The sequence below is a fragment of the Sciurus carolinensis genome, chromosome 3, assembly GCF_902686445.1.
Source record: "Sciurus carolinensis chromosome 3, mSciCar1.2, whole genome shotgun sequence".
Classification (NCBI taxonomy): Eukaryota; Metazoa; Chordata; class Mammalia; order Rodentia; family Sciuridae; genus Sciurus; species Sciurus carolinensis.
In genome coordinates, this window is record NC_062215.1 from 71693481 (window position 1) to 71721259 (window position 27779).

The following is a 27779-nucleotide window of genomic DNA, read 5'->3' on the forward strand; positions in this document are numbered from 1 at the left end:
TCCTGTGGGAATGATGAAGGCACCCACCTTATAGAAATGTTAAAAGAAAAAAAGATGTAGCTGGGTGTGGTAGCTACATCTTCTTTTCTTTTAAGATGGCTCAGAAGGCTGAGGCAAGAGGAGTACAAGATCAGGAGCAGCCTTAGCAATTTAGTGAGGCTCTAAACAATTTAGCAAAATAATGTCTCAAAAAAAAAAAAAAAAAAAAAAAGGCTGGGGCTATGGCTCAGTGGGAAAGCACTCCTGGGCTCAATTCCCAGCACCAAAAAGAAATAAGGAAAGGAAAGAAATAAGATGTCACGCATGGGAGCTGCTTGGCATATGGTCAACACTTAAATAATATCTTGTTTGTCTTGGTGAAGATGACAACCCTGAAAGGGTACATTCTCATACTTATTTTAAATTGAGCACTCTCCATTGCTCGAAATATTTAAAAATTCTCTACATTGTCTTTTAAAAAGTCCTTTGAATTTCTATAATGGTTTTTTTTTTAAAGCAAAAATAAATACCACAACTTTATTTTTTCAAGAAAGAGAAGGTTTGGGGGGAATAACTTATTCAGAGTTAAATCTGCTGATTGAAGTAAGCAGTGAATAAAGAACCAAGATTCTTGTAACCCATGAAGATGTAGTTCATGAAGATGTAGATGGAAAACAGAACCTGCTCGTGGTTAAAACAGTTCAAAAAGATTAAGTGGAAAAATATTGCTATTACAGAAAGGAAATCGGGGTTTCCATTCATGTATAAATACATGTATGAATCATGTATGGTTCCTTTTAAAAGCAAACGGCTGCTGGGGAAGTAGCTCAGTGGCAGAATCTTGCCTAACATGCATGAGGACCTGGTTTCCATGGGGGTTGGGTAGGGTGGAGCCTGGTGTGCACACTCTCTGCACTTTGCACTTCCCACTCAAAGTCCTAAGGGTATGAAATCCTCTCCAAGGTCCACCCCCTGCAGAGAGGCACAAGGAACCCAAGGCAGGCCTTTGGGACTCCCCAGATTCTTAGACACTGTGAAAGCATTATCCCACCTCCTTACTCTAAAATTTCTATTTTCTGTTTCTTTTAAACCAGTTTGTACTCACCTCTACTTCCAGCTCTAATAATTGGGCTTCCTTTGGAGAGAAAGAAAAAGGCAAAAAAAAGAATGAACTTTTCACAATACAAAGGTAACTGCAAAAATGAAAACTAAGTGGAAACAACAAACCAAGCTAAGTCTGCCTGGATGCCTGTGGCCAAATGGGTTTTCTCAGTAGTTCTGGGCCTCATGAACTGGCATTGGCCTCAGAGCTCAGGCAATCAGATCTGGACACACAGCATGAACAGAAACATGACAGCTGAAAGACCAAGGGCTCTGCTGGGTTGAATTCTCAAATATTTGTAAAATGTAGCCTCACTTTTTTAAAAGTTCTAACCTCTTTGCCTGATTTTAGTTATTGGTCCAGTTACTCACGAGTCTCTGGGATGTAAATATGTCTGCTCCTATATTACAATATTGAGTGATTTCCATCATTTTAAAGATTCTGCCTTTTTTTCCCCAAATATTATGGCACTTTGAGGAATTCAGCATCTAAGCTTTATCACACCAAAGAACACCACAAGCAGTTTCTGACTGTCAGATCATTTCCCCTGGTATTTACTTTAAAAAATATGTTCAGTGTTTGAAAGTGAGTACATTCACTTTCCCCAGACTTGTGCCAGGCCCTGGGGATTCAGAATGAGACAGCATGGTTCTGGAGTTTACAGAGATCTCTGGCTGGAAAGCCACATAACAACTGGGCATCTTAACAATAAATAACCATAGACAACTTCTCCAAGACCAGAATTCCAGGAACTGAGGGACCCTCCAGATTCAAGGGTAAAACCTCCAGGGCAGCTGCCAAATGCATTTGAAAGAATATAAGGAGAAGAAGGGGTGTTGGCCTCAGAGGAAAGTGAAAATCACTCTTTTAATAGTTCTAGAAGACAGAACTATTAAAAGTCTCAGTAGCTTTACTGCTCTTCTGCATTCTCTTTGTTCACTTTCTGAAATTGTAAGGTCTTTTTTAACTTCCTAACACATTTCCTTTTCCTCCAATTAACAGTATTTTTACCATCGTTCAGAACTAAATGGTTTATGTAACCCCTCCCCCCCACTAATACAGTCGTTACCACTGTGGATGATATAGCTGATACCTGCTATTTGCTTTAAAGCCAGAGCTAGTTTATAGTTATTGTTTTTACTGCTGACAATTGCTGAATCCACCATTTCTGTTTATTGGCGGCAATTAATGTTGAAGACATCATAGTAGCATCTGGGTATTTACTTTAACACTGTTTACCATTTGTTGTTCGCAACAGTTATTACTATTGTTTATTTTGCCCCCATTCTGTGAGGTACTGAGAACCTACAGGGACACTAAAAGTTCACAGATTAGATATTCTGCTGCAGAACTAAACATTCCCTCACATTACTCCTATTCAAATACGGGAGGAGACAAAAAGCTCCAAACCATCAAAAAGAATAAGGAGAAACAACCAGAGAGGGAACTTAGGTCCCACTTCTAGGCATCTACTCATACATCAAAGACAGAACTCCCAGAACAAATAAGATAACTTCACACAAAAGGACATGCACAAAAGAAGAGGTAGAAGAATCCATTTCAACTGATGCACAAGACCAAGTCCTCTGAAAACATGAGAAAACAAGCAAACAAATCTCCCCACCCCTAAATCCACAGTCCCCCAATAAAGGAACCCACTGATAGTGAGGTAGAGGAAAACCCAGAGAAAGCTTATAAAAAACTGATTATCAAAATGTCCAGTGAACTAAAAGATCTAAGGAAGTAATTAAGAGAGCAATTACAGGAGATGAAAGACCATTTTAATAAGGAAATAGAAATAGTGGGGGAAAAAAACCCCAAGCAGAAATGAAAGACAAGGTCAGTCAAATTACAAATTCACTTGAAGGCACCAATGACAGATGATGTATAAAATAGAACCTCACCCTTGAAGACAGAACTTTTGGCATTGAAGACAGGCTATATGATCTTGAATACACAGAAAGAAGTAAAGGGAAAAAATTATAGAACATGAATAGAATGTACAAGAACTGGAACAATTTTAAAAGACCAAAACTGAGAATGATTGGTATAGAAGAGAACATGGAGAAACAAACTAAAGACATAAAGAATATTTTTGATGAGATAGTTACAGAAAACTCCAGTATTAGAAACAAGATAAATATCCACATACAGGAGATTTATAGGACCCCGAATAGATCCAGCCAAATGAGAAGCTCACTGAGACATATCATAATCAAAATACCTAATGTAGAAAACAAGAATAGAATATTAAAAGTTGCAAGAAACATCAGATCACATTTGGAGGCAAACCAATAAAGTCTCACTTTTGATTCCTCTGCGCAGACCCTAAAGTCAAGGAGGGCCTGGAATGAGATATTTCAAACCCTAAAAGAAAACAACTGTCAGCCAAGGTTAATATACCCAGCAAAACTCAGTTTCAAATTTGAGGGGGAAATAAAAACATTCCACAACAAGAATAAACTAAAAGAATTCATGAGTACCAAACCAACACTGCAAAGAATACTCAGAGATAAACTTGATACAGAGGAACTAGAAAACAATTCCCAAAACCCCAAACAGAGAAAATTCAATTAAAAAATAATCCACTAAAGGAGAATCAAGACAGGATAAAATATAGCAAAAAACCAAAATGTTAGGAAACCACAATCACATATCCATACTAAGGCTGAATGTTAAGGGTCTCAACTCTCCAATTAAAAGACAAAGATTAGCGAACTGGATCAATAAAAAAAATCCAACCACATGCTACTTACAAGAGACCTTATAGGCAAAGACACCCATAGGCTAAAGGTAAAAGGATGGCAAAAAATGTTCCAGGCATATGGTCCAACAAAACAAGCAGGAATACTATTCTCATATTTGACAAAGTAGATTTCAAGTAAAAATTAGAAAAGAAAAAGAAGGACATTACATCCTAGTGAAGGCAACAATCCCACAAGAAGTTAGCCATAGTAAACATTTATGCCCAAATGTCAATGCACCCAATTACATGGAAACAATACTGCAGGACATTAAACACCACATAGACCCCAACACATTAATACTGGGGAATTTCAATACACGCTTATCACCAATAGCCAGGTCATCAAAACAAAAAATCAACAAAGGTATCTCCAACCTAAGCAACACCATAAATCAAATGGACCTAACAGACACGTACAGAATAGTCCACCTCAAAACAGCTGCATTTACTTTCTCAGCTGTGCATGAAACTTTTTCCAAAATAGATCATTTTCTAGGCCACAGAGCATATCTTAGCAAATATCAAAAATTGGTCTAATCCCATGTGCCTATTATGGATCCAGGGAGAGTCCCCTCTCACTCTTCCCCTTTTACTACACAGCCCAATCCTGACCCCAAGTCTTATATGTCTAATACCTTTCTGGATGGAAGACCCAAGAGATGGGCTGACTGCCCTCCTGGGGCACCTGAGCATCTCTGGCCCCAAAAGTTGGTTCCATTGATACAGATTCACTCAACTACTGGTGCTACCAGTTGCCCAAGCTAATGAGCCACTGGTGAAGACAATATATATATATATATTTTTTTTTTTTTTCCATAATGCTACATAAAACTGTAGTGAAAGTGTTGCAGATTTTGAGACCCAACTGTTTATGCCTTCCCAGGATCATTTTGCTAATTGATTGTCCTTCTGAGGGGGTAGAATCCACAATAGTTTCGTAAGCCTTTCAGAAATCCACTCCCTGCCCCAAAGCTGAGGAGACACAGGCAGATATGAAGAATCAGAGCCTACTGAATAGAAGCCCAGGAGTAGAAAACTCCATGGGAATAGTACTGGGGTAGAACCCCCTAAACTGTAATTAACAGTTTGCTGTAGGCTCCTTGAGGACAAGTTTGAGAGTTAAAAGCACCCAGGGGAGCTACTCTTATGGAGTCCCATACATTTTTTTTTTTTTAACCTCTAGAAACCCAACCAAGTTTTCGCTATAAGGATCAGAGAAAAATCCCTCTTGTGAGGAGGGGAGAATAACCCAGAACATTCTGATGTTTTTTGTTATTGTTTGTTTGTTCCTGGGATTGAACCCAGGGGTACTTAACATCTGACCTACATCCGCAGTCCTTTTTATTTTTTATTTTGAAAATTTTTTATTTTATCTTGCTAAGTTCCCGAGGGTCTTTCAAAGTTACTAAGGCTGGCCTTGAACAACTTCCTGCCACAGCCTCATGAGTTGCTGGGATTACAGGCTTGTTCCACCAAGCAGGCTCAGAGTATTCTGCTCTTAACAAGGCTTACCCTCACAGAAACTATTTTACCAGAACCTAACTGACCAGAGTGAGGGAAGTCCCCAACTGCAGCCTGATCTAGGCTTTCTGCCTACCTAAAGGGGGAAAACCAGGTGAGGAGTACTTGTGATGGTCACAGCCCAGGAGCTCATTAAAAGACTGAAACTTAATCACAGGACTGCTGCCCCACCCTCCACACCTCACCAGTAAGGGCTTCTGTATAATAATGGGAATACAACTGAAAGAACTGCACATCTCAGATCAATTTAACAAGGTTCTAGCTGGCTGTGGTGGCACATGCCTGTAATCCCAGGAACTTGGGAAGTTGAGGCAAGAGGATTGCAAGTTCCAGACCAACCTCAGTCATTTAGCAAACCCCTGTCTCAAAATACAATAAAAAGGGCTGGGGATGTGGCTTAGTGGTAGCACACCTCCAGGTAAATCCCCAGTAACACACACACACACACACACACACACACACACATGCAAAATTTCTAGGGAAACCCAAAGACATATGGGGAGAAAACCAATCAATCAATAAATAAATAATATTTACCCTCTGACACATTCAGCCATAGCAAACAGAAAATAGGGGGACCATCATTTCTAATTCCAGACATTAAAAGGATAATAAAGGAATATTCTGATCAACCCTATGCCCACAAGTGTTACAACCTAGATGAAACAGGACAATTCCTTAAAAAGACACAATCTATCAAAACTCACACTAGGAGAATTATGTAATTCAAATCAATTCTACCTAAAGGAAACTAAAGCAATAGTTGATAACCCTCCAAAATGGAGAACACTAGGACCCAGATAAGTTCACTGGTGAATTCTACCAGATGTTAAGGAATAAATTACACCAATTCTCTTACAACCTCTTCCAGGAAGTGAAATAAAACAAAAACAAACAAACAAAAAAACTTCCTAACTCATTTTATGAGGATAGCTTTTACTACCAAAATCAAAATCAAGAATGGAAAACTACACAGTCATATCTCTAATGCATAGAGATGCAAAAGTCCTCATTAAAAAATTAACAAATTAAATTCAAAAGGCATGAAAACAATTATATACCATGGCCAAGTAGGACTGATTCCTGATATACCAGGCTGGTTCAACACTCGAAATCGATTAATGCAATTCATCACCAAGGCTAAAAACAAAAAATATGATCATATCAGTAGATGCAGAAAGAAGCGTTTGACAAAAATCTAACATCCATTCATGATCAAACAAAACTAAACAAAGCTCTCAGAAAACCAGAATTAGAGGGGAACTTCTTCAATTTAGATAAAAAAAAAAATTACAAAAACCTTGCAGCTAACATTTTACTTAATGGTAAGACATGAGATGCTTTGCCCCTAAGATCAGGAACAAGGTAGGAAGCTTCCTTCTTATCACTACTATTTGACATTGTACTGAAGTTCTAGTTAACACAATAAGACAAGAAAAGGAAATAACTCTTTGGACAGAACTCATAGGGTTGGGACACAGGAGAAGGAAATGTGTGAACTTGAAGAAAGATCAATGCAAACTAGTCAAATTGTAAGAGAGAAAAAGAGGAGTACAGGAGGATGACCTACTACAGAGCACTTGGGAAGTACGTGTGAAGTTCTGTGGTCACGTATGAAGTCCTTGGTTCTAATTTGATTTCTTTTCTGTGTGTGTATAACTTTGATTTATTCTTAACATGTTGTTTTAACAGGTGATTCTTTTTGAATGAATATACTGGTGTGATGGGCTGACATATTTGACATCATGGAAATGTTAAAGGCCAGGCTATGTGGGCAATGACTAAACAGACTCCATTTTCTCTGAGATACCATGTTATGTAGGAAATGCTTCTCCCATGGGAACGCCCTGCCTCTGTTCCCATCATCAGTTACATAGCATGACGTGTTTGGCAACACAAAATGACAATTTTTATATTGTTCTCTTTTTGATTCCTGTTTTTCCTAAACAATGTACCATGTTAACGATGAAGTCAACAGCAATTGTCTGGATGTTAGTAACCATTCTTTAGTTTGTACCTAAGTAAGGTCATTTTGACCCACTTTCCCCTTCTGCTAATGATTTCAGATCTCATGATGTTAGTTTGTAGTTTTAAATCATAGCAACAGACACTTATGATTGATGTACTGATTTATGGTGCAACCTATGGCCGGGACTATTCTCCCCAGAGCCATTTTTAGGGCATTTGTGAGATAGTCAGCCGGCCAACTAATAAAGATTCTCAAATTTGGACTTGTTAGTGGTAATCGGTCTGTTTTTCAGTTGCGCACCATAACACTGGGAACATTTACAAAAATATTCTGGGTCATGAAGGCAACCTCAATAAAGTCTAAGGGCTCCAGGTGATATGGAACATGTTCTCTGGCCAAAGGTGATGAAAATAAAAATGAATAACAAAAATACTTTAAAATTTTCATGTTTGGGGGGCTGGGGTTGTGGCTCAGTGGTAGAGCGCTTGCCTAGCATGTGTAAGGCACTGGGTTTGATCCTCAGCACCACATAAAAATAAATAAAGGTATAAAAATTGTTTTCATGTTTGCAAACTTGTTAACATATTAGTAAAAAATCATAAGGAAGACTAAGATTAGTAAGAATTAAACGTTAATTTGTGGTTTACAGTTAAAACAACACATGGAAGGAAATTATTTTTTTTTAAAAATATATTTATTAAGAAACAAAATTAAAAACAAGTGTTCATTAGTCAGAGTTCTCCAGAGAAACAGAACCAAAAGAATGTGAAGAGAGAGAAGTTTGAAGGAATTGGTTCAATAATTTGGATACTGACAAGACCAAATCTGCAGAATGGGTCAGCTGGCGACTCAAGGGAAGAGCTGCAGTTAAAGTCTGAAGGCAGTGTTCTGGAGAATTTCTTCTTGCTTAGGGAAAGTCAATCTTTGTTCTCATTAAGTCCTTCAACATATTGGACGAGGCCCTCACATTATGGAGAGTAAACTGTTTTACTGAGAGTTCACAGATTTAAATGTTAATCTCATGCAAAAAAAAAAATCTGCACAGAAAACACTCAGAATAATGTATGACCAAATATCTGGGTAGCCAGTTTGACACAAAAAATTAATCATCATAAAATGTTATGAGTTGAAATGTGTCCCAACAACAATCATATACTGAAGTCCTAAACCCAGGCCCTCCAAAGGTGACCATATTTGGAAATGGGGCTATTGTAACACATAATTAATTAAAACAAGATCATATTGGAAGCCAGGTGCAGTATGCATGCCCATAATCCCAGCAACTCAGGAGGCTGAGGCAGGAGGATCGTGAGTTTGAAGCCAGCCTCAGTAGATTAGTGAGACACTAAGCAACTCAATGAGACTTTGTCTCTAAATAAAGCATATTTTAAGAGGATTGAGGATGTGACTCAGTGGTTAAGCACCCATGGGTTCAATCCCTGGTACCAAAAAAAAAAAAAAATCATTTGGGAAAATGATGGGTCCCTAAGGCAATGTCCCTATACGAAGGGGAAATTTGGACAGAGACACACATCCAGGAAAGATGATGTGAATACATAAGGAGAAAGCCGTGGTAGCATGGAGGCAGAGGGCAGGGTGATGCATCTACAAGCCAAGGAATGCCAGAGCTTACCAGCAGGCATAGACCAGATTCTCCCTTGCACATCTCAGCAGGAACCAACTTTGCTGACCTCTTGATCTTGGACTTGCAGCCTCCCAAACCGTGAAACGACAAATTTCTGTTGTTAGCTGACTGCAGTAGTGCAATTCCAGTGACTTGGGAGGTTGAGGCAAGAGGATTTCAAGTTCGAGGCCATTCTGAACAACTTAGCAAAATGCTGGTCTCAAAATAAAAAATAAAAAGAACTGGGGATGTAGTTCAGTGGTAGAGCACTCCTGGGTTCATCCCCATTAGTGGAAAAAAGTAAAAAGACTGAAAAGGGTAAAGGGGGTGGAGATTAGGAACTATTTTATCAAAAGTCAATAAATTTGAAAACCTGAATGAAATAGATGCATTGCTGAACAGATACAAAATACCATTGTAAAGATAGTAAACGTCATTCTGTTCCTCTGAAACATCTCAGCCTTCTGTGATTTTGTGTGTGTGAGTTCAAACAAACTTTTAGAGACTAATTAGTTCCCATCTTAAACAAATTTTCCTAAAAAGGAAAAAGGAAAACCAGACTTTGTGGCACACACCTATAATCCCAGCAACCCCTGAAGGTTGAGACAGAAGGATCTCAAGTTGGAGGCACCTTAGTGAGGCCCTGTCTCAAAATAAAAACAATACCAAAAAGGAGTTGGGAGTGTAGCTCTTGCCTAGCATTTTAAGACCCTGAGTTCAATCACAAAATTCACCCAACTCAGATGTGGCTCCGTGGTCGAGTGCCTCTGAGTTCAATCCCCAGTACCCACCCCCCAAAAAAATCCACCTAGATCATTTTATGATATTTGGTGCCCTGAAGCCATAGTGCTACTCGGCCAGTCTGTCAGGCTGAAAGTTCTGCTTCTAGTATCCTTGTCCCTCCGTTCCCTGCAGTGTGGACAGCTCTGCCCTCCAGCCCAGGAGATAAAAGTCAGACTCCACTTTGGGGTGTGGACAGATCCTCCAGAAGGTCAGCAGGGACAGTGAGAGACAGCAGATTACTTCTCCATTGTGTCCCATCTGCCCCTGCCTGACAAAGCTTGCATCTTTGGAGCACACAGTTGAGGTCACAGCCCAGGAGGAGACATTAACCCACTTTAAGCAGGTGCTGTGTTTTCTGGCCACAGACATGCAATTCTGCAGGCATGGTACGTGTGTGAGAGTTAAGCATCACATAGAAGGCAAGCACTATGGGGACAGACCACAGATCCCAAAAGAGGGAGCATTTGGTGAAAGAACATTTCCATGACCTGTATGTATTGAGTGCCACCTCTGGGCCCCAAGCTGAGTCCAGAGAAGTACCTGGGTCAGACAAGGCCCAGGGAAAGAGCAAACTTCATGGGAAAAGCTTTATACAGAGCTGCTTTAATTCAGCCTCTTCATTGAAAAAGTAAAAGGACATGAGAAGAATCCAAGATTCAGTTGAGAAATGATCTCTTATTACTGCTTCATGTGGGTAGAGTCAGAGTGGCAAAATGGCAGAGCAGAGAGTGTTCAGGTCCTGGGCTTGGTAGTTGTTTCCCAGATGGGGACCCAAGACTTACTGCCTGGCCTTCCTGAACCTTCTTTTCTCATCTAAGATTTGGGTTCATACCCTTTCTTCCCAGAGTTGTTTGATCCCAAGATCAAACCCCTGCCTTGCTTGCTGCCTAGAGGTGTCCCTTTGTAGGCTCCTGCCCCCTTTCTTTTTTCCTGATCCTTTCATGAAAGCCCAAGACTGAGGGTCACAATGACTAACATCTCTTCAGAGAAAGGGCACATGGGCACGGGTGCAAGTCACCTGTGATGGTAGAAGAATTCAGTTGTCCAATAGAAGGCAGCAACATGCAGAGCCCTGTGCTGGGGGCCTGGGGTGAGAGATTGGGGCTCCTGCCTCTTGAGAAGCCCCTCACCCAGTTTAGCCTGGAGTAGGTGCCATAGGAAGGACAGATAAGAAAGTGCTAACTAACAAGGCCAAAAGGACCAGGATAAACTGGGAACAACAGGGAGGGTGGTAGAAGGAGTAGGTGGGCCAAGCCTTAGGAGAGGCTGGGAAAGCTGGGCACCGTCACTGCAGGGATATGCCAGGCATCTGACCACTGGCAACTGCAGTCATCTCCCTGCAAACAGAGCAGGAATTGCCGAATGTCTCTATTTGGATGAAGGGAAAGGAGACTCAGAGGGCTCCCTCAAATGCCCAACTCGGGGAGTCTGGGTGGGGATGTGGCAAGCTCCAAAGTCCCTGCTGTGTCTCTTGTGACATGGAGCCAGGCAGCAGGTGAGGGAGAAGAGTGGCGTGTGTTGGGCAGCGGCAGGTCCTGGTCTCTGTCAATATTTGGGAAGGGTCAATCATTAGCCAGCTTCAGGCTTATCCCGCACAGGCTCCCCTGGGTGCAGGCTAGGCCTGGCCCTGTTGGTGAGGGGTGGGGTTCCCCCAGGCTCAGCCAAGACTGGACGTGGAGAGGGAAGTGGGTGGGCAGCCCCTGGCTTCTCCTTTTAGGAGAGCTTCCCATCCACAGGGCAGTCCTGTCTCAGGGGCTGAAGGAGCAACACTTTGGGCACTGCCCAGTTGAGAAAAGGAGTTTTGAAATGATCAGTTGAGAAAAAGCAAAAAAAAGATATTGAAGTAGTCTTCATGGGCAAAGTTAACTTTTTGTCTGTTTGTTTTGGTACTGGGGATTGAACCCAGGGGTGCTCTACTACTGAACTACAGCCCCAGTCCTTCTTAAGATTCTATTTTGACAGGGTCTAAGTTGCTGCGGCTGTCCTCACACTTGTGATCTTCTTCCTCAGTGTCCAGAGTCACTGGGATTATTGGCATATGCCACCACTAAAGTTCGATTACTTGTCGTTGCTGTTGTTGATGATGGATCTTTATTATATTCATTTCTTTATATGTGGTGCTGAGAATCGAACCCAGTGCCTCACCCATGTGAGGCAAGCTCTCTACCACTGAGCCACAACCCCAACCCTAAAGTTAGAATTCTGATGGACTTCATTGTGCTTACTTTGTGGTTTCCTACTATTTTTATTTTAAATTTTGTATAATCTCTCTAGCACCCAGAAACTTGTGAATCAAGTTCTGTTCACCTGGAACTGAGTTAAAGGGCCCAGACACTTTATATATGTTATTTGATTTTATCATCAAGGATCTTAGAAAACACAGGCTGGTGCTTTGCCATTGAACCCAGATGAGGTAACTGAAACTCAGAAAAGGTAAATGACCTTCCAAATATATATGGTAAGTGTGGACAATCTGTCATTCCCCAGGAGAGGTCACTTATTCTTTTGTTCATGCTGGTCCTGGACACCTCAGAAGAGTGAAAGTGGGGCAAGGTGCAGGGGTGAGCTGCGGTGGGACACAGGCTCCCTGAGATTCTGGCAGAGGCTGGAGCTAAATGAGACAGGCCATGGACCAGCAAGGTCCTAATGGCTGCCCTGTCCCCTGTTGTGTAGTCTCTGCACACAGAGTTCTGGTTGTTATCAACAAATGGGGAGGAGGCTGGGACAACAGCTCTTCCAAGATCAACTACAGAACTAGGTGGTAGTAACAGGGTCCCAGGCCTGACTGATTCCAGAGCCACTACACTATTTGGAGACTGGACGATTAGGTGGCTCATTGGGATCCCTCATTTGGAAGGCAAGTTGATAGGAGAGTTAGGCCTAAAACCTAGGTTGGCTGGCTTCTTGTCCAATGTCCTACATCCAACTCACCACACTGTCCAATGAGCATGGAGGGGCCAGGGAGGACCCAGAGGTCAACAGCAGCAGGTAACAGTGATTACTGCTATTCCCAATTGTATAACATTGTTCTCCCCCCCACCCTTTCCTTTCTTTCTTCCTTTCTCCTTTCCTTTTCTTTTCCCTCCCTTCCCTCCCTCTTCCTCCTTTCCTCCTTTCTCCCTCTCTTCCTTCCTTCCTGAGATGGAGTTTTGCCATGTTGCTCAGGCTGGCTCTTGGACTCAAGCGATCATCCAAACTCTGCCTCATGAGTAGTTAGTATCTCAGTGTACACTCAGCTTGTAACGTTATTCTTAATAGTTTCCTCAACTAAACTGTGAGTTCATCCTGCATAACACCTTCAGGGTCCCTGGCTACTCCTCCACAGGAGGAGGCCTCCATACCCAGCAGATGTCAAAACAGTTGACCCCCAGGAACAAAGCACAACAGAGAAAAGCACCTGGGGTTTTCAGTTAGGCCTAAATTTGAATCCTGGCTCCACTGTTAGACCTTCCTGTACCTTGCCTCCCTCCACAGCTGGTCAAGCATAAGCTTTAGGATCCATGTCTTGCACAGGCTCTTTCCAAGGCCTTTAGAAAGACTCTAACAGTTTTGTAGTCACATTTTTTCATTCTTTTTTTTTTTTTTTTAGTATCAGGCATTGAACCCAGGGGCATTTAACCACTGAGCCACATTCCCAGCCCTTTTTTATATTTTATTTAGAAACAACGTCTTGTGAGTTGCTTAGGGCCTGGCTGAGTTGCTGAGGCTGGCTTTGAACTCACAATCATCCTGCCTCAGCCTTCTTAGCCGCTGGGATTACAGGTGTGCACCACCACCCCCAGCTTCATTCTTTTTTATAAAGAGAGCACACACGAACCCCAAATTGCATCAGCTTCAGACCCTACAATATTGGATCTGTTCCTCCCCACTCCACAAAATTGCTTTGGGAGTTAAATAATATTCTGTTCATAAAGTGTGTGACATAAAGTAGATGCTCAATAAATGTTACTTCCCTCTAGAATGGTCCAGAACAGGAATGAAAGGTCAGACAGAGTCACAGGCTGGTGTGTGTGTGTCACAAGCCCTTTAATGTCCCATGTATTGCCATTCAATATCCCAAGCTCCACTGCAGAGTGGCCTCTGGGGTCCAGAGATGAGGAGAGAGGGGTGCTATGGCACCTGGACCTTGGTGGAGTTGTCCTTGCTTCTGATGTGGTTGTGAATCCAGTCTAGGTAGCGACTGACCTTGGTATAGACACCATAGTTGTTAAGGAGCCCACAGCCCTCACCCCAGCTCACCAGGCCCACCAGGAACCAGGTGCCTCGTGAAAAAGCAACCATGGGTCCCCCACTGTCACCTTCACAGGCATCCCGCTGGTCCCCTAGGATGCCTGCACACAGCATGTTCTCAGAGATCATGTTGTTCATAACCTGCATGCACTCGTTGCGTGGGGCCACGGGAATCTTGATGAAGTTGAGGACAAAGGTGCGGTTTCTCTTGGCCACCTTCTCTCGGCTGCTATGATAACCCCAGCCAGTTACCACTGTCTCCTGGCCAGCCTGAGTGAGCTCACGATCCGCAAGGCCACTGTTGGGGAGGCAGATGGGTACGATGGTCTTCGAGAGGGTGGCGGGCTGGGCCAGGCGGAGCAGTGCGATGTCGTTGTCAGTGGTGCTCCGGCTGTAGTTGGGGTGAATGAAGACCTCTTTGATGTTCAGGTCCACTTCCCACTTGTCCCTGCGCCGCAGGTCGTACTCACCTGCAGGGTAGAGGATGCTGTCAGAGTGGGCCAGAGGAGCCCACAAGTTGGCTGTGCTCCATTGCGTCTGGATGGAGGGCTTGAATGGGTCTGGCTGGCAGGGTTGCCCACATGTCACGAAGACACTGTCATGAAGCCAACTGTCTGTGTTTTGGATCCTTATCAAGGGTGAATTCCTACCAGAAAGAGTGGCCCATGGGTGTCAATCCCAAAGGGACAGAATGCTGGTGTGGATTCAGGACTCACAGAAGGAACAGCAAGACAGGGAAGCCAGGGGTAGCAGGGAGGCCCAAGGCCCTGGAAACCAGCAAACACAGATCAGAGTCAGAAAAGGAAATATGGAGCACCTATAACTGGAGAAACGAGGGCCAGAGCAGCAAGACCCAAAGAGGAGGACATAGGTACCGCAGGGGAATAATGATCTGGACTACGTATGAGGGACAAAGTCCTCTCAGCAAGGTCAGTAGTTCCTGGGATGGAGGACCTAGAAGTCCCACACCAAGTCCCATTAAGGGTCACTGGCCATCAGTTGTGCTGACAGTAATTATAAGAAGTATGAATGTAGACATTCACAATACACCTTTTTCTTTTCCTTTTTTTCTTTCTTCCTTTTTTCTTTTTCTTTTTCTTTTTTTTTTTTTGCATAGAGTCTAATGAGAGTCCCTCTAGAAACTGTCAGAGTAAGACCTAGGCTTAACAACCCCAACCCCAGGCTCCAGGGAAAACAGTTAGCTGCTTTGGCAGATGCCAGAGTCCCTTGCTGCAGAGTTCCATTCCCATCAGTCTGTGTGAAGCCTGACTCTGAAGCCAGGTCTTGTGGGTCTCTGCACCCTAGTGTGCTGAGGCCCCCTACACAGCCTGCTCTAAGTAAGGGGAGGTGAGGGGACAAGGATGTGTATAACCCTCTCACTTGCAAACATGTGTGCCCAGATTTGAAGAGGGTACTCAAACCAGGTACAGTGATGCATATCTGTAATCCCAGAGATTTGGGAGGATGAGGCAGGAGGATTGCAAGTTCAAGGTTAACCTGAGTTATTTAGTGAGGACCCAAGCGATTTAGTGAGACCCAGTCTCAAAATGAAAAATAGAAAGGGCTAGGGATGTAGCTCAGTGGCTAAGTGCCCAGGTTTAATCCCCAGTGCAAAAAAAACAAAAACAAAAACAAACAACAACAACAACAAAAAAGCACTCAAGAGAATCCCATTCTAGCCTGGTGTCACAGGGACAGATATGGTGTGGTCACATAGGTCTCTTCCACCAAAGCACCTTCTGTGGAGTTCAAGCACCCTGAGACCAGGACCTCTCAAACCTGGACAGCCTGCCCATTACCCCTGCCACCCCTTACCCAGGCCTCTGGCAGCTCCCCACCTGACCCCAGCTCATACCAAGCCTGACAGTGAGCTTTCTGGAGTTCTCCATGCAGTGGGCCGCCGTCAGCACCCAGGAGGTGTGGATGAGCACCCCCCCACAGGCCAGCTTCTTCTTTGAGTCCAGTAGGATCACCTGGAATGAGGGTGAAGTGGTGACATCACAGGGCTGCTTCTGACAACTCCTAGTCCAGGACCTCTAAATCTCACACAGTCCCTGGTTCAGTTCTCAAGTGCTTCCCTGGGCTCTCTGGTCACATGGACATACATAGACTTATGGCCCTTTTCTAGCATTCTCTATTCGTGCACATTGTAAGGACTGGCCTGTATCAGGATATCTCTATGACCTGGCTCAGACTGTTCCTGCAGTCATCTTCAGCCACCCCATCACAGGGAGAAGTCTTCTCACCTTGGGGTCTTTGGGCCAGGCCTCACATCCTCTGGGAAGACTTTGTAGCCCCCAGGCTGACTTGGGCATCCTTCAGACCTCTCTCAGTCTCTGTCCTGATGGTTGTCCTTGCTTTGGTCCCACTGGTTACAGGTATTTAGGATCCTGATTCTGACAGAGTCTGTGAGCCCCCAAAGGCCAGTACCCTAGTTGTTGATTTCTGGCTGATTTCCTCTCTCCACAGAGAGAAGAAATAAGCAAGTCAGTCTTCTCTCCTAGCCTTCTCCCACTCCCCACCCATTAGCAGGGTCTCTGCCTAAACTCCCACCAACAGAGCTTTACCTTTCCAGCTCTTTCTAAAACTGTAACTCTAACCTGCATATCCCCCATTATGACCCCATGACCCATTCTACACTTTCCTTAGTACTCCCCTCCCACCAGGTCACCTCTGTCTTTCTCTGAGTCCCACCCCAACCCTTATCAGGTGTCCCTCAAGCATCAGCAAATTCCCTCCCCATTTCTACATCCTGAGCTGGAACTCCCAGGAGGGCCTCAGTGATCCCTGACCCAGCGAATGAGAGAGACAGCCACTCCTCTCCTCTCACCTGCCAGGGGCTGTCTCCCTGTCGGGTTAATGATCCATTGACGATCCTTGGATCTATTCGTATGACTTGGTCTGTATCACGTTTGAAGTTATTGCGCTTCTTCTCCATTCGCATCCCTAGTCTTCCACATGGGAACCTCACTGAAGGTACAGGGAGATGATAAGAGGACTACCAGGCACTACTCTCGAGACTGTTCTCCCATCTTGATTCTCCTTCTGTCTGTAGGTCAGTTTGGCATGTTGAAAATTTCAAAGGATAAATAATGCTTATAATACTCCATATTAGCTGTGACTTTCCTCTGATCCGTCAGTCAGTCAACAAACAGTACTTCCTAATGGCAAGACAGATCAAGCAGCATCACTACCTGGGTCCTTGCATAGGTTGTTAAATGTCTCAGTGGTTCAACATCATCTCCAGTGATGTTGGACTGTTGGGGAATAATCCCAAGATACATAAGGAAGGTCTCTTGCCAGGATGCTGCCAAGCTCCTAACAGAGGTAAGAAGTTGTGGGGAGAAGGAGGCGGGCATGCCTGGAGAGCCCAAAGTAAGCCTGAGCAGGACGGCAAGGCCTCTCTCCTAAGAGAAGAGTGCATACCACGGAGAAACAGGGACTGGAGAATCTGCCTGGGTCTGCTTCTAATGGATCTTGAATGTCAGGTTGGAGGATCTAGACTTGTAGGGCATTGGGACACCTTCAACAGGGGAACCATGTAATGAGAAAATGCAAAGTAAACAGCAGTAGTAAAATTCCAGAAACTGAGCAGCAGAAAAACATTGTGACTGACTTAGCAAACTGAGAAAGCAAAACTCTCAGCCAGTAACAGGGTGCCCAAAAGCCAAGAATTGCACCTGAGTCCCTCAGGAGACCTCAGTGCCTCTGAGGGAGGCAGTACAATTGCAATTGCGCACAGAAGGCATGTTGAGTTCATAGAAGAGACAGCTAGAAGCCAGTTCAGATACTTGTGAGATTGAGGTAGGAAGATTGCAAGTTTGATGCCAGCCTGAGTAACTCAGCAAGACCCTGTCTCAAAATAAAATAAAAGGGCTGAGGATATAGCGCAATGGTAGAGCACATGCCTGCAAAGCATGCACAAGGCCCTGGATTCAAAGGCCAGGACCAGGAAAAGAAGAGAGAGAGCACTAGAGACCTCCTCGGTGCCTAAATGTCCTCCCTCTCCTGCAGAAGACAGTCACCTGCGGAGGGGGAAACAGACTGTGACTAGGAATTCCAGGTAGTGCTGCTGCTGTGATAGTGAACTGTTTGACCACAGGGAGTCGGGCAACCTCTGCAGGTGCCCTGAAGCCACCTCCTCTGCTCCACCCTGCTCCAAGGGGCAGGAAGCCAAGCCTGCATAGACTTCAGAGGCCTCCCCTCCAAAAACTGGCCTAAATGGAAGTCCTAAGGATCTGTACAGTAGAAAGAATGACTCTGACCTTCCGATGACCTCACAGAAAAGTCCACAGGCCCACAGGTCCACTTGGCATTTCCTTGCAACTTACTGTGTCTCTCTTCTTATTTCAAAATTCAAAGCAAGAAAAAGTTTTCAGTAGAAGGATTGAAATATAAAGTTGTGGAAAGTCCCTTGAAAGAACACATAGTCAAAGAGATGGAAAATGGTAAAGATGATAAAACTAGAGACACAGAAAGAGAAGACAAACAAGGCAGAGAGGAGATGTCAAAGAAATAATTCGAAAAATGCTCCTAGGTTGGGGTTATAGCCCAGTTGGTAGAGTGTTTGCCTCATAAATATAAGGCGCTGGGTCTAATCCCCAGCATGGGGAAAAAAAAGAAAAATGCTCCTAGAGGTAGAAGATATGAACTTCCTCATTAAAAGGGTCCAAGAGGAAGTGGAAGAGGGGGGGTGCCCACACCAAAGAAAATATGGGGAAATTCAATGTAAGAGGTGTAAAATCCTGACTTCTTAAACTTCATATATAATAAATTTGATGAAGACAAAAACGCATAAAAAGGAAAATATAAAAGAAGGCAAAATCAGGTTTTGTTCTCTCCTGGAGGATCAAGGCATAGCGGGAAATGGGATACAGGGCTGAAAATGTGTCCAAAGGAAATCAACACGTCCAGGATAGATGGAGGAAAATGCTGGAGGCCTGGGCCCTAGATCTGCTCAGACTCCGAGATGAGTCGCCTATGGGCTTATGATCCAGAAGGTGTCCCCAAGGAGAACAGGGCAACCTGGAGGAAGGCAGGCAAGCAAGAAAACCTGGGTGACGGCGGTAACAGAGGGACGGATGTTGGGGCGGGCACGTGGGTGGTCACTCTAAGACTCCGCCCTGTTCAATGCTCTTTGACCGGGAGCCTTCCTGTGCTTCCCATGCCGGTCCTTTTGCTGTGGGATTCCGGTGACCTGGAGAGGGTGGGTGAGGGGGCGGGGCCGAAGCGACTCACCAGAGGCCTGGCACTGGAGGTGGTCATCCGCCAGCTTGTAGCCCGGCGCGCAGCTGCAGCGGCGCCCGCCCTGCTCCTCCAGGCAGTAGTGCGCGCAGCCACCGTTGTCCACCGAGCAGTTGGAGAAGCGCACCTCTGCGGACACGAGATCGTGGAGAGCTGGCTGTGGCGTTGTGTGCCAGGGGTCAGCCGCCCTCCCGGCCCCACCCTGGCGACCCCCTCACCGTGTTGGCAGAAGCTGCCCTCCCAGCCCCTGCCACAGTCGCAGCTGAAGCCACCGGTGCCATCGATGCACGTGCCGTGTCCGCAGCACGGGCTGGCGCATTGGTGCTCCGAGGGCTGGTCTGCGCACTGATCACCGTCTGCCGCACGGTGAGAGGATGGAGGTCATAACTACCGTCACCTCCCTTCCCCACCCTCAGCAGCCCAGAGCTCAGGGAAGCAGGCCTGCACAGCCCAGCCGCGGGGGTTTAGATCTCACTCACCGACGTACTTGGACCAGAAGGCTAGCTGTGGAGAGAGGGGGCAGCCTCAGGGGTCAGCTTGTGTGTGTAAGGGGAGCCCCGCTGCCCCCCACCCCCACCCCGTACCTCTCTCCTCCTACGGCCCAGGGCAACTGTGAGCTGGTAGCGAAAGGAGGGCTTCCAGACAAACTAGAGTCAACTGCCTGATTGTCACCAGCTGCTAGCAGCTAGTGTTCCTTGTTTCCTCCTCCTTCTGCACCGGCCTTGGCTCCCCAGCCCATGAACAACACCCCTCCCACGTACAGTTGGAATCCTGCTCTCTGGACTATCTATACCACAGGCACTTCTGCAGTGAAAGAACCCAAATCCCCTAGTAGGCTCCTCTGCTTCCTCCCAGCCCCATCCCTCCCTCCCTCCCTGGTTTGGGGGACCCCTTACAGAACTAGTCCTTCCTTAAGCCAGTGTTCTCAGAGTTGGTGTGACACAGGTTGCTGGTTCACAAAGTCTGGGGCAATACAGTCTGTTTTCTAACCAAGTCCCAGCTGTTGCTGGTGGTATTAGCTTTGACCTTCAGACTAGAAAGGATCTAGACCCCAATCTCATTTTCCCTGAGCAATCAGAATTTCTTCCCTGAGAATATGAACTGAGGCAGAGTAAGTATATGTGAACAGAATCAGAAAGTCGTGGTCAAACAAGCCCTGGCAGATGCAAGGGTAGAAGCAGGGATGGTAGCATTTTGGTCACAAAGAGAGAGAGAAACGGTGGGAGAGAGGCATAGGGGGCCAATGTACACTGGAAGGTGGACTGAACTTCCTACAGAAGGTTTGAGTGGGAATCCCAGCCTAGAGCAGCCCCCAAACTCTTCTATCTGGAGCTCATTGGAGAATTCTGTTTCTTGTAGTCACAAGAAATAAATCACAAGGACAAGCCCATAGAGCCAGTGTCCATACAGCCACCCCCAACAAGCTGGGAGAAGGGGCTGGTGCCCATGGCCTCCCTAGATTCCAAAGAAGTCCTCAGTGATCAGTCCCACCTGCTCCTCCCAAACTCAGCCCAGCCCTGAGCCTCATCCTCTGAACCCAGCAGGTGCTCTTACTGTGTCATCCACATTTTGGAAAATCTCCTGGGCTTCTTCGAAGTCACAGATCTCCTCTGTGCACTCCCGCTCCAGGTTGCCTGGCCGGAGCTCCTCCAGAAAGTGTTGGCGCGTTTGCGGATGCGCAGCACCTGGTGGGCACGCTCACTGCTCGAGAACACTAAGTCTGGTTTGGGGGGAAGCAAACTCACTGTGGTGGAGGGACTGAGAGGGGCTGCAGGCCATGAAGCGATCTGAGGAAGCCAAACTGGGGAAAGAACTTGGAAAGGCCCCGTCTCGGGCCCCGTTAGGACTTAATGCAATTCCCAGTAATGATGCTGTCCCCTGCCCCTCTGCTCTGTCCCTCCTCATGAAGCAGATGACCCTTGGAGGACAGGAGACTTAACCATTCAGAGCATATGCTCAGAGATAGACCTCCCTTTTAATTCCAACCTGACCTCTGTGTGACCTTAAAACCATGTTTTTACCTCTCTGAACCTCAATTATGAAATAATTGTATAAAACAATACCATGCATGTCACAAAAGTAAGCATTCAATGACAAATGCCAGATGCTGCTGATGTTTAGATGGGTCTCATTCTCTCAATACACCTTGTACAATCCCTTCTTGTCACTCAGCCTCCCTCCCTTACTCCATCAAGCATTTTCCAGCTCCTCCCCTTGGGCAGGGATGCCAGGAGAACAGAGAGATCTGTCACCCAATGTATGTCATCAAGTGTCTCCTGAGCTCTGAGAGGTGCCTCTCTTGGGTAGTGGAGCAGCTAGGAGGGACGGATCAACTCAGGGCAGTGAGTAAGAGGGGTTGGAGAGAAAGACATCCAGAGGAGGATGTTCTTGAGCTGAGATGGCAGATGAAGTAGACCGCGGGTGGGAAATGTGTTTGGGGGAGTGGGAGGGGGTCTCTCAGGAAGATAAACAACTCGAGAAAAGACATAAGTGCAAGAAACAGCTTGGTGTGGCTCTATGGGCAAAGTATTTGTCCTGCAGTCATCCCAGAGAATCATGGTCCCCTTCTGTGGAGTTCAGGGAAGGGGCTGGTGCGTGGCATTGAGGCTGCAAGTGTGCATTTTAGAAGTTTGTCGGGGTAGTGTGGGTGGAGGCCTGGGCCTGAGACTTTCATAGTTGAGGGAATGAGTAGATGGAGTGGGAAGACCTAGGGAGTCTGTGACTCTCCCCCAGCCGTGTCATCACCTGTGTTTGCCGTTACAGCTCCTGGCTTGTGTTCTGGAAGCTGACCTGCCTGGGCCTTACCAGCCAGTTCATGCCATTCCTTCCTGTTTTCACCGTACCAAGGATCAGAGGAAGTGGAGGATGGTGTGAGGCCAAGGTAGGTGCCAGTGAGCCCTGTGGAGGCTTTGAGGGTCCTGTGGTAGGATTGGTGGTGGCCTTACCAGGAGAGGCTGGCGTGCCGGAAATTCCCCAGGTGACCACGAACAACAAGAGGCTTGCAAGCTGCCACATTCTGGAGCTGTTGACACCTGTCTGAGGAGGACTTCTAAGTTCCTGACAGCCCCATACCAATGCTGGTCTACCTGCTATCATGCCCCTTGTCTCCTTCCCAGGAAGCTGAATTAAAGGGACATCCCTGTGTGCTCATTGTCAGGGAAAAAGCTGGGGTAGGGGTCTTTTTTTCACTAGACAGCCACCTGTCTCCTCAGTCTCCTCTATGCGGGGCTAAGGTTACACCACCTACCTGAGAGAGCAGAAAGCATGCAGAGTTCTTGGGACAGTCAAAGGGGACTCAGTTCAGAAATGCCTAGTCTGGAGATGAGATGCACTGGAATATTCACTTGTGCCCTCTTTTCATTCATTTTTTTTTTAGTGATGATTGAGAGGTAGTGTTTGCTGGTCTGATAGCTGCACTAAGAATAATAGCTAACACTGATTGGACATGGGGTGTCTTTCAAACAATTTGCACACAATTCAGGACAGGCCATGAAGCCAGATGGCCTGGTGCAAATTCCAGCACTTACTAGAAGGCAGTGTTGGGTGAGATGCTTAACTACTCCATGTCTTATTGTAACATGAATAGGATAACTATGTCTTAAAGGATTGTCGAAAGGATTAAATGTTAGTACACACAAAGCTCTTAGAACAATTTTTGGGGCGCTATGGTATAGCTCAATGGTAGAATACTTGCTTAGAATGTGTAAGGCCCTTGATTAAATCCCAGAACAAAAACAAAAACAAAACAAGGTTTGCACATAGCAAAAGCTCAGTAAACACTAGCCATTATTACCTCAGTTAAGGCTTACAACAACCCAAGAGGTGGTTAACGTTATAATCCCTGTTTTCATGGGGAGGGAACTGGGGCTTAATAGGCTAAGTAACTTACTAAAAATTCACAATCAGGAGGTAGCATAGCTAAGACTCAAGTACAGGGCCTGTGTGACTCCAGGCCTAGAACACGGCCCCAAACCACTGGGTGCTCCACAAATCCACAGAAGTAGCCCTGCCACTGGAAAACCACTTCTTCCAAGATCAAGTGGGCAGGCCTGCCTGCCCCATCTTACAGCCCTGTCTGACCCCACTTTGCTCAGGGCTGGTCTGAAGTTTGTTTAAATGATGTGCCCCATCCTTAGAGGTGGGGGCCTAGTGGGAATAATGTAGGGTCTTTGGTTCTTGGCTGCTTCTGGGGATGGCCCTGGGCCCTAGGGAACCCCTCAACTGACTTCCACTTAACTCACAGTCTGGAAAAAGGGAGGCATGTGGTGAGAGGGCCCCTTTGGACTATGGTACTCAGTCCTAGGGAACGCCAACCCATGCCTTGGTCTGGCCGGCATGTGGCAGGGCCCATGTTTCCCTTGACCCCGCGCTCCAGCCAGCCTTAAGATCGATCCCTGGTTCAAGAATTCTACCCTCACACAGCTCAACTGTCCTCTCCCTTCTGCACCCTCCCTTCACACCCCCTCACAGTCCTGCCTCGAGGGGGACTTACAGGGGTGGGTCGTGGAGAAACTGCAAGTTCGCCCTCCTGCCGCCATGACACCCTGGAACTTGAGTTAATCCATAACCACAAATATTTGCTTGGCCCTTGGTGCTGAGGCCTAAATAAACAAATGGTGCTGACAGTCCTCATCCTGGCTCCCGATGGCTCAGTTTGCCCAAAGCTCACCTCTGGCCACCAAAGATACCCTCCAGCAGGGTGGGAGGTAAGGGCCTGGCACTCTCAAATTCACTGTCAGATTTTGGCTTCACAGTGACTGGTTGAGGAGGAGCGTTATCCCCTTTTTGCAGATGGGACACTTTTACTAGAGATATTGCAGTTTGTTCACTATCAGTATAATGAGTGAGTAACAATACTTCATCAAATCTAGGATGCCATTAATTATAAGATGCACCTATTGTGTGTCACCATTAAAAAAAAAAAAAGACATTGTTAATTGCACAACAACATGCCACCTCTGATGTGGATCTCCCCCACATAGGCAGAGGGTCTGAGCCCTCAGCTCCAATCCCTCATGTCACTCTCCACCCAACTGCACATGGCTATTACTATAAGTAATCTCTGTGTGCAGATGAAGATGTTCAGAAGTCTTACATTACTTGTCTGAATTCACCACCCTGATATGTGGCAGACCTGTACTAGAACTTTGGTCCTCCTGGTCCCAATCAGCCACTTTGGAAAAGAAACAGGTCTCTGGAAAGGCTGCCTGGAGTTCATAGATAAAATATTAGCAAGAAGAGTGGCGAAATGAAGGGCCTGGCTCAGAGCCTTTGCTTGTGTCCTGCAGTCTGTCAGCATTTAGTAAGTATCTTCCTTCCCTGGACTTGGCTGTTACAGAGATGTCTCCATTTTTTTCTCTGCCCTACCACTTTCTTGGAGGACTTGACAGTGCTTTTTCAGTCAGTACCTGAGTGGGACATGTGACCCCTCCCCACTGGCCTCTGGTGATACAAGGAAGTCACCTGACCCAGGAGGCAGATCAGATTCTCTCTCCCAGCTTCCCAGAGCAGGGCCTCTAGCTCTCACTCCACTCTGAGCATTGGACCCAGAAGAGTTTGAACCCAGGGTCTGGGCACCTGTGTTTTCCTCCACCACAGATGGAGAGGGACTGAGGAGACTCAGAGGAAAAGGGGATGAAGTGTTGAGGTGCATGGAGACCAAGCAGAGGTGGAGGACGAAATAACTGGAATGGAATCTATGAAAAGTGGGGAGCCAGTGGCTGTTTGTGAGGGTAGCTACTTAGAGAAGAGAGTCAAGTTCCTGGCCACTCAGCAGAAACATGAAGACCAGTGCAGGATCATACAAGATGGGTGGTTTCCACACCTGAGTAACTTTATGCTTTTGGTTTGGTTTGGTTTGGTTTTGCAGTGCTGGGATGGAACTCACACATCACATGCTAAGCAAGGGCTCTACCACTGAGCTACATCCCCAACCCCTGAAGAATTTGTGTAAAAACTCCTCCTGCCCTGTCTTCTTGCTCCAGGTGTTGTCCCCCCAAAGTCTGCAGCTGCCCTCCATCTGGCCTACCAAAGGAATTTTGGGTGTCCACTATTGCTTCCCTTGCACGTCCAATTTCTTACCCTTCCACTCTCTTCTGACAGCACAGGTGGTCAATTCCAAGTCAAGTCTAAGCAGGGTCCATGTGTTAATCGTAAATCTACATGATGGACTCTGTCCAAGATACCCAAATTTAAACCAGTCCAGATGCAAGAGCTATGGCACCTGAACGAGCCAGGGTAGCTGCAGTGCTCTTAAGTGACCAGTGCTGGAGGGTTGCCAGGCCTCCCAGGCTGCCCAGAGGATGTCCCTAGGCCTTCTCTGCAGAGCTCTTCACAGTTGTTAGACAACTGGGGCTCTCTGCACTGTGTACTGTGTTATAGCCTCTTCTCTGCAGTGCCCAAGATCCCCGTCACCTCCACAGGCAGGAAAGGTACTGGCCACCAGTTGTTCCTAAATTTTGCTGTCACTGGAGGCTGGCGTCACCTGGAGGTAGCTACCGGGAATCCAGCTCTCTGTTCATTTGCATGTTTCCAGCAGGGGGCGCTGGTTAGAGAGTCTCGCACTGTTGGCAGGTGGATTCTCCCTGGCTCGGAGGGTGAGGCTGACTGGCTTGATCTGGGGCTTTCCTGGTCAGAAGGCGCGTCACCTGACCTGGGCCCAAATTCGTCAGGCCGACTTTGGGCAGCGGACCCTCTGTAATTTAGAGAGTGAAAGGGACGTGTGTAGGCTGGGCTTCGCTGTAAGAGTGCGGACCAAGCAAAGGAATAAGAACTAGGGTGTAAACCGGGAGCGGTGGCGCTCGCCTGTAATCCCAGCGACTCGAGAGACTGAGGCAGAAGAATCGCAAATTTTCTGCAGTTTATCGAGATTCAGTCTTAAAATAAAAAATAAAAAAGGGCTGGAGATGTATCTTAGTGGTAAAGTGCCCTTGGGTTCAATCTCTGGTAGCGCGCTTGTGCGGGGACACACACATACATACACACGCACACTACATATCTATCTGGATATATACGTGTGTGTATACATATATACATACTTGTATGTGTATATGCTCACATACATATACACACATACACATACATATGTACATAGGGGTATCTATATGTTGCAAACACTCTCCTTTCCTCCATTGAATTTGCATTGATAGTTTGTAAACGCAAATAACCAGATACACATGGGTCACTTCTGAAATCTGTTTTGCTCTGTGGATTTATCTGTTCCTATGTCAACACCGCATTGTCTTAATTTTTAATTGCTGTTATAAGACTCAAGTGTGAGTCATGAAACCAGGTAATGGAAATCCTTTGTTCTTCAAAATTGTTTTGGCTATCCTAGGTCCTTTCTATTTCTACATACCCATTTTAGAATCAGTTTATCAATTTCTATTCTTAAAAGTTTGTTGAAATTTGATAGGGATAAGTTGAATTTATAGAACAATTTGGAAAGAAGAGACATCTTAATATTGTCTTCTGATCCATTAGCGTGGTGTTTCTTCCTATTTATTTAGGTCTTTTTTCATTTTCCTCACCCATGTTTGAGAGTTTATCCTTAATAACTTTATGTTTTTAAAATGCTTTTGTAAATGGCATTTTAAAGATTTGAATCTAAATTCTGTGTTGCTAGTATACAGAAAAATGCTTGACTTTTTATTAAGACATTACTTCTGAATTTTATGAATGTGCTAGAGTCACCAACCATACCAGTTTGTCTAAGACTGTTCCAATTTTAGCAATAAAGTTCTGCATCTGGTAAACTCTTGGATTTTGGTTTTTAGTGATATATGCAGAAGGTGAAGGGAAAGGTTCAAAACCCGTATGGGAACCCCCAATATACAGTCTGAAAACAACACTAATTATAGTGTCAAAGGAACCCAGCACCTTCCTAATGACAGCGATCAAGATTTGCAATTCAGGATAGTGGATAATCCATTATTACATCACTCCCAGTGATGCAACTTGCATGCATTGTACTCCTAAGCATGGACATCCACTTTGCCTGTGGATCAACTGTTGTGCTGTGAATTGAAGAAGTGCTTGTTTAATTTAAGACAGTGAATATTGATTGGAACCATGCTTTTCAAGAATTCAGATAATGAAAATGATAATGATTGTAACACTGATGTCAGTATGACCCAGTCATGGTTATTTAAAAGGCTAAATGAAGTATTATTTGAATGACAGATGGAATAACACATACAACTGAAATAGGGAGGTAAAGAATCAAACAAGAGCATAGCACATAATATGCAAAACTGAATTTGGGTTTGGGCATGGTACAGAAAGGAATATGAAAGTAGCTGTAGAAACTAAGTCTTACAAATCCCTGATTTGAGATAGCCAAGCACCTTAAAATTAATCTGAAGGTTTTTGGGTCTTTTCCTAAAGACCCCAAGTCTTAGGTGAAATTAGCAGTCATTGAATTAGCTTAGACATAGCACATCAATGAACCTGCTCCTTTGGTTGTTCTGTGAAACTGAGTTAAATCACATTGCTCATTGAAATCAAAGCCTGTCACCTTTAGGAATATTGTGTACAGGTGAGCAGGATATTTTATAGCTAACATCTTTGTATTTTCACTAGT

At 45.3% G+C, this 27779-nt stretch overlaps 1 protein-coding gene across 1 annotated transcript; it reads right to left on the reverse strand.

The window, feature by feature from the left end:
- Positions 1-13726: 13726 nt before the first annotated feature.
- On the reverse strand, positions 13727-23763 carry Proc (protein C, inactivator of coagulation factors Va and VIIIa). Its single transcript, XM_047542786.1, is given in 10 exon segments — positions 13727-14424; positions 15810-15927; positions 16785-16924; positions 19193-19327; positions 19417-19554; positions 19678-19702; positions 20753-20856; positions 20859-20918; positions 22144-22230; positions 23691-23763. Coding segments are annotated over 10 exon segments (1443 nt in total). The 5' UTR covers positions 23737-23763; the 3' UTR covers positions 13727-13834.
- Between the last annotated feature and the right edge of the window lie 4016 nt (positions 23764-27779).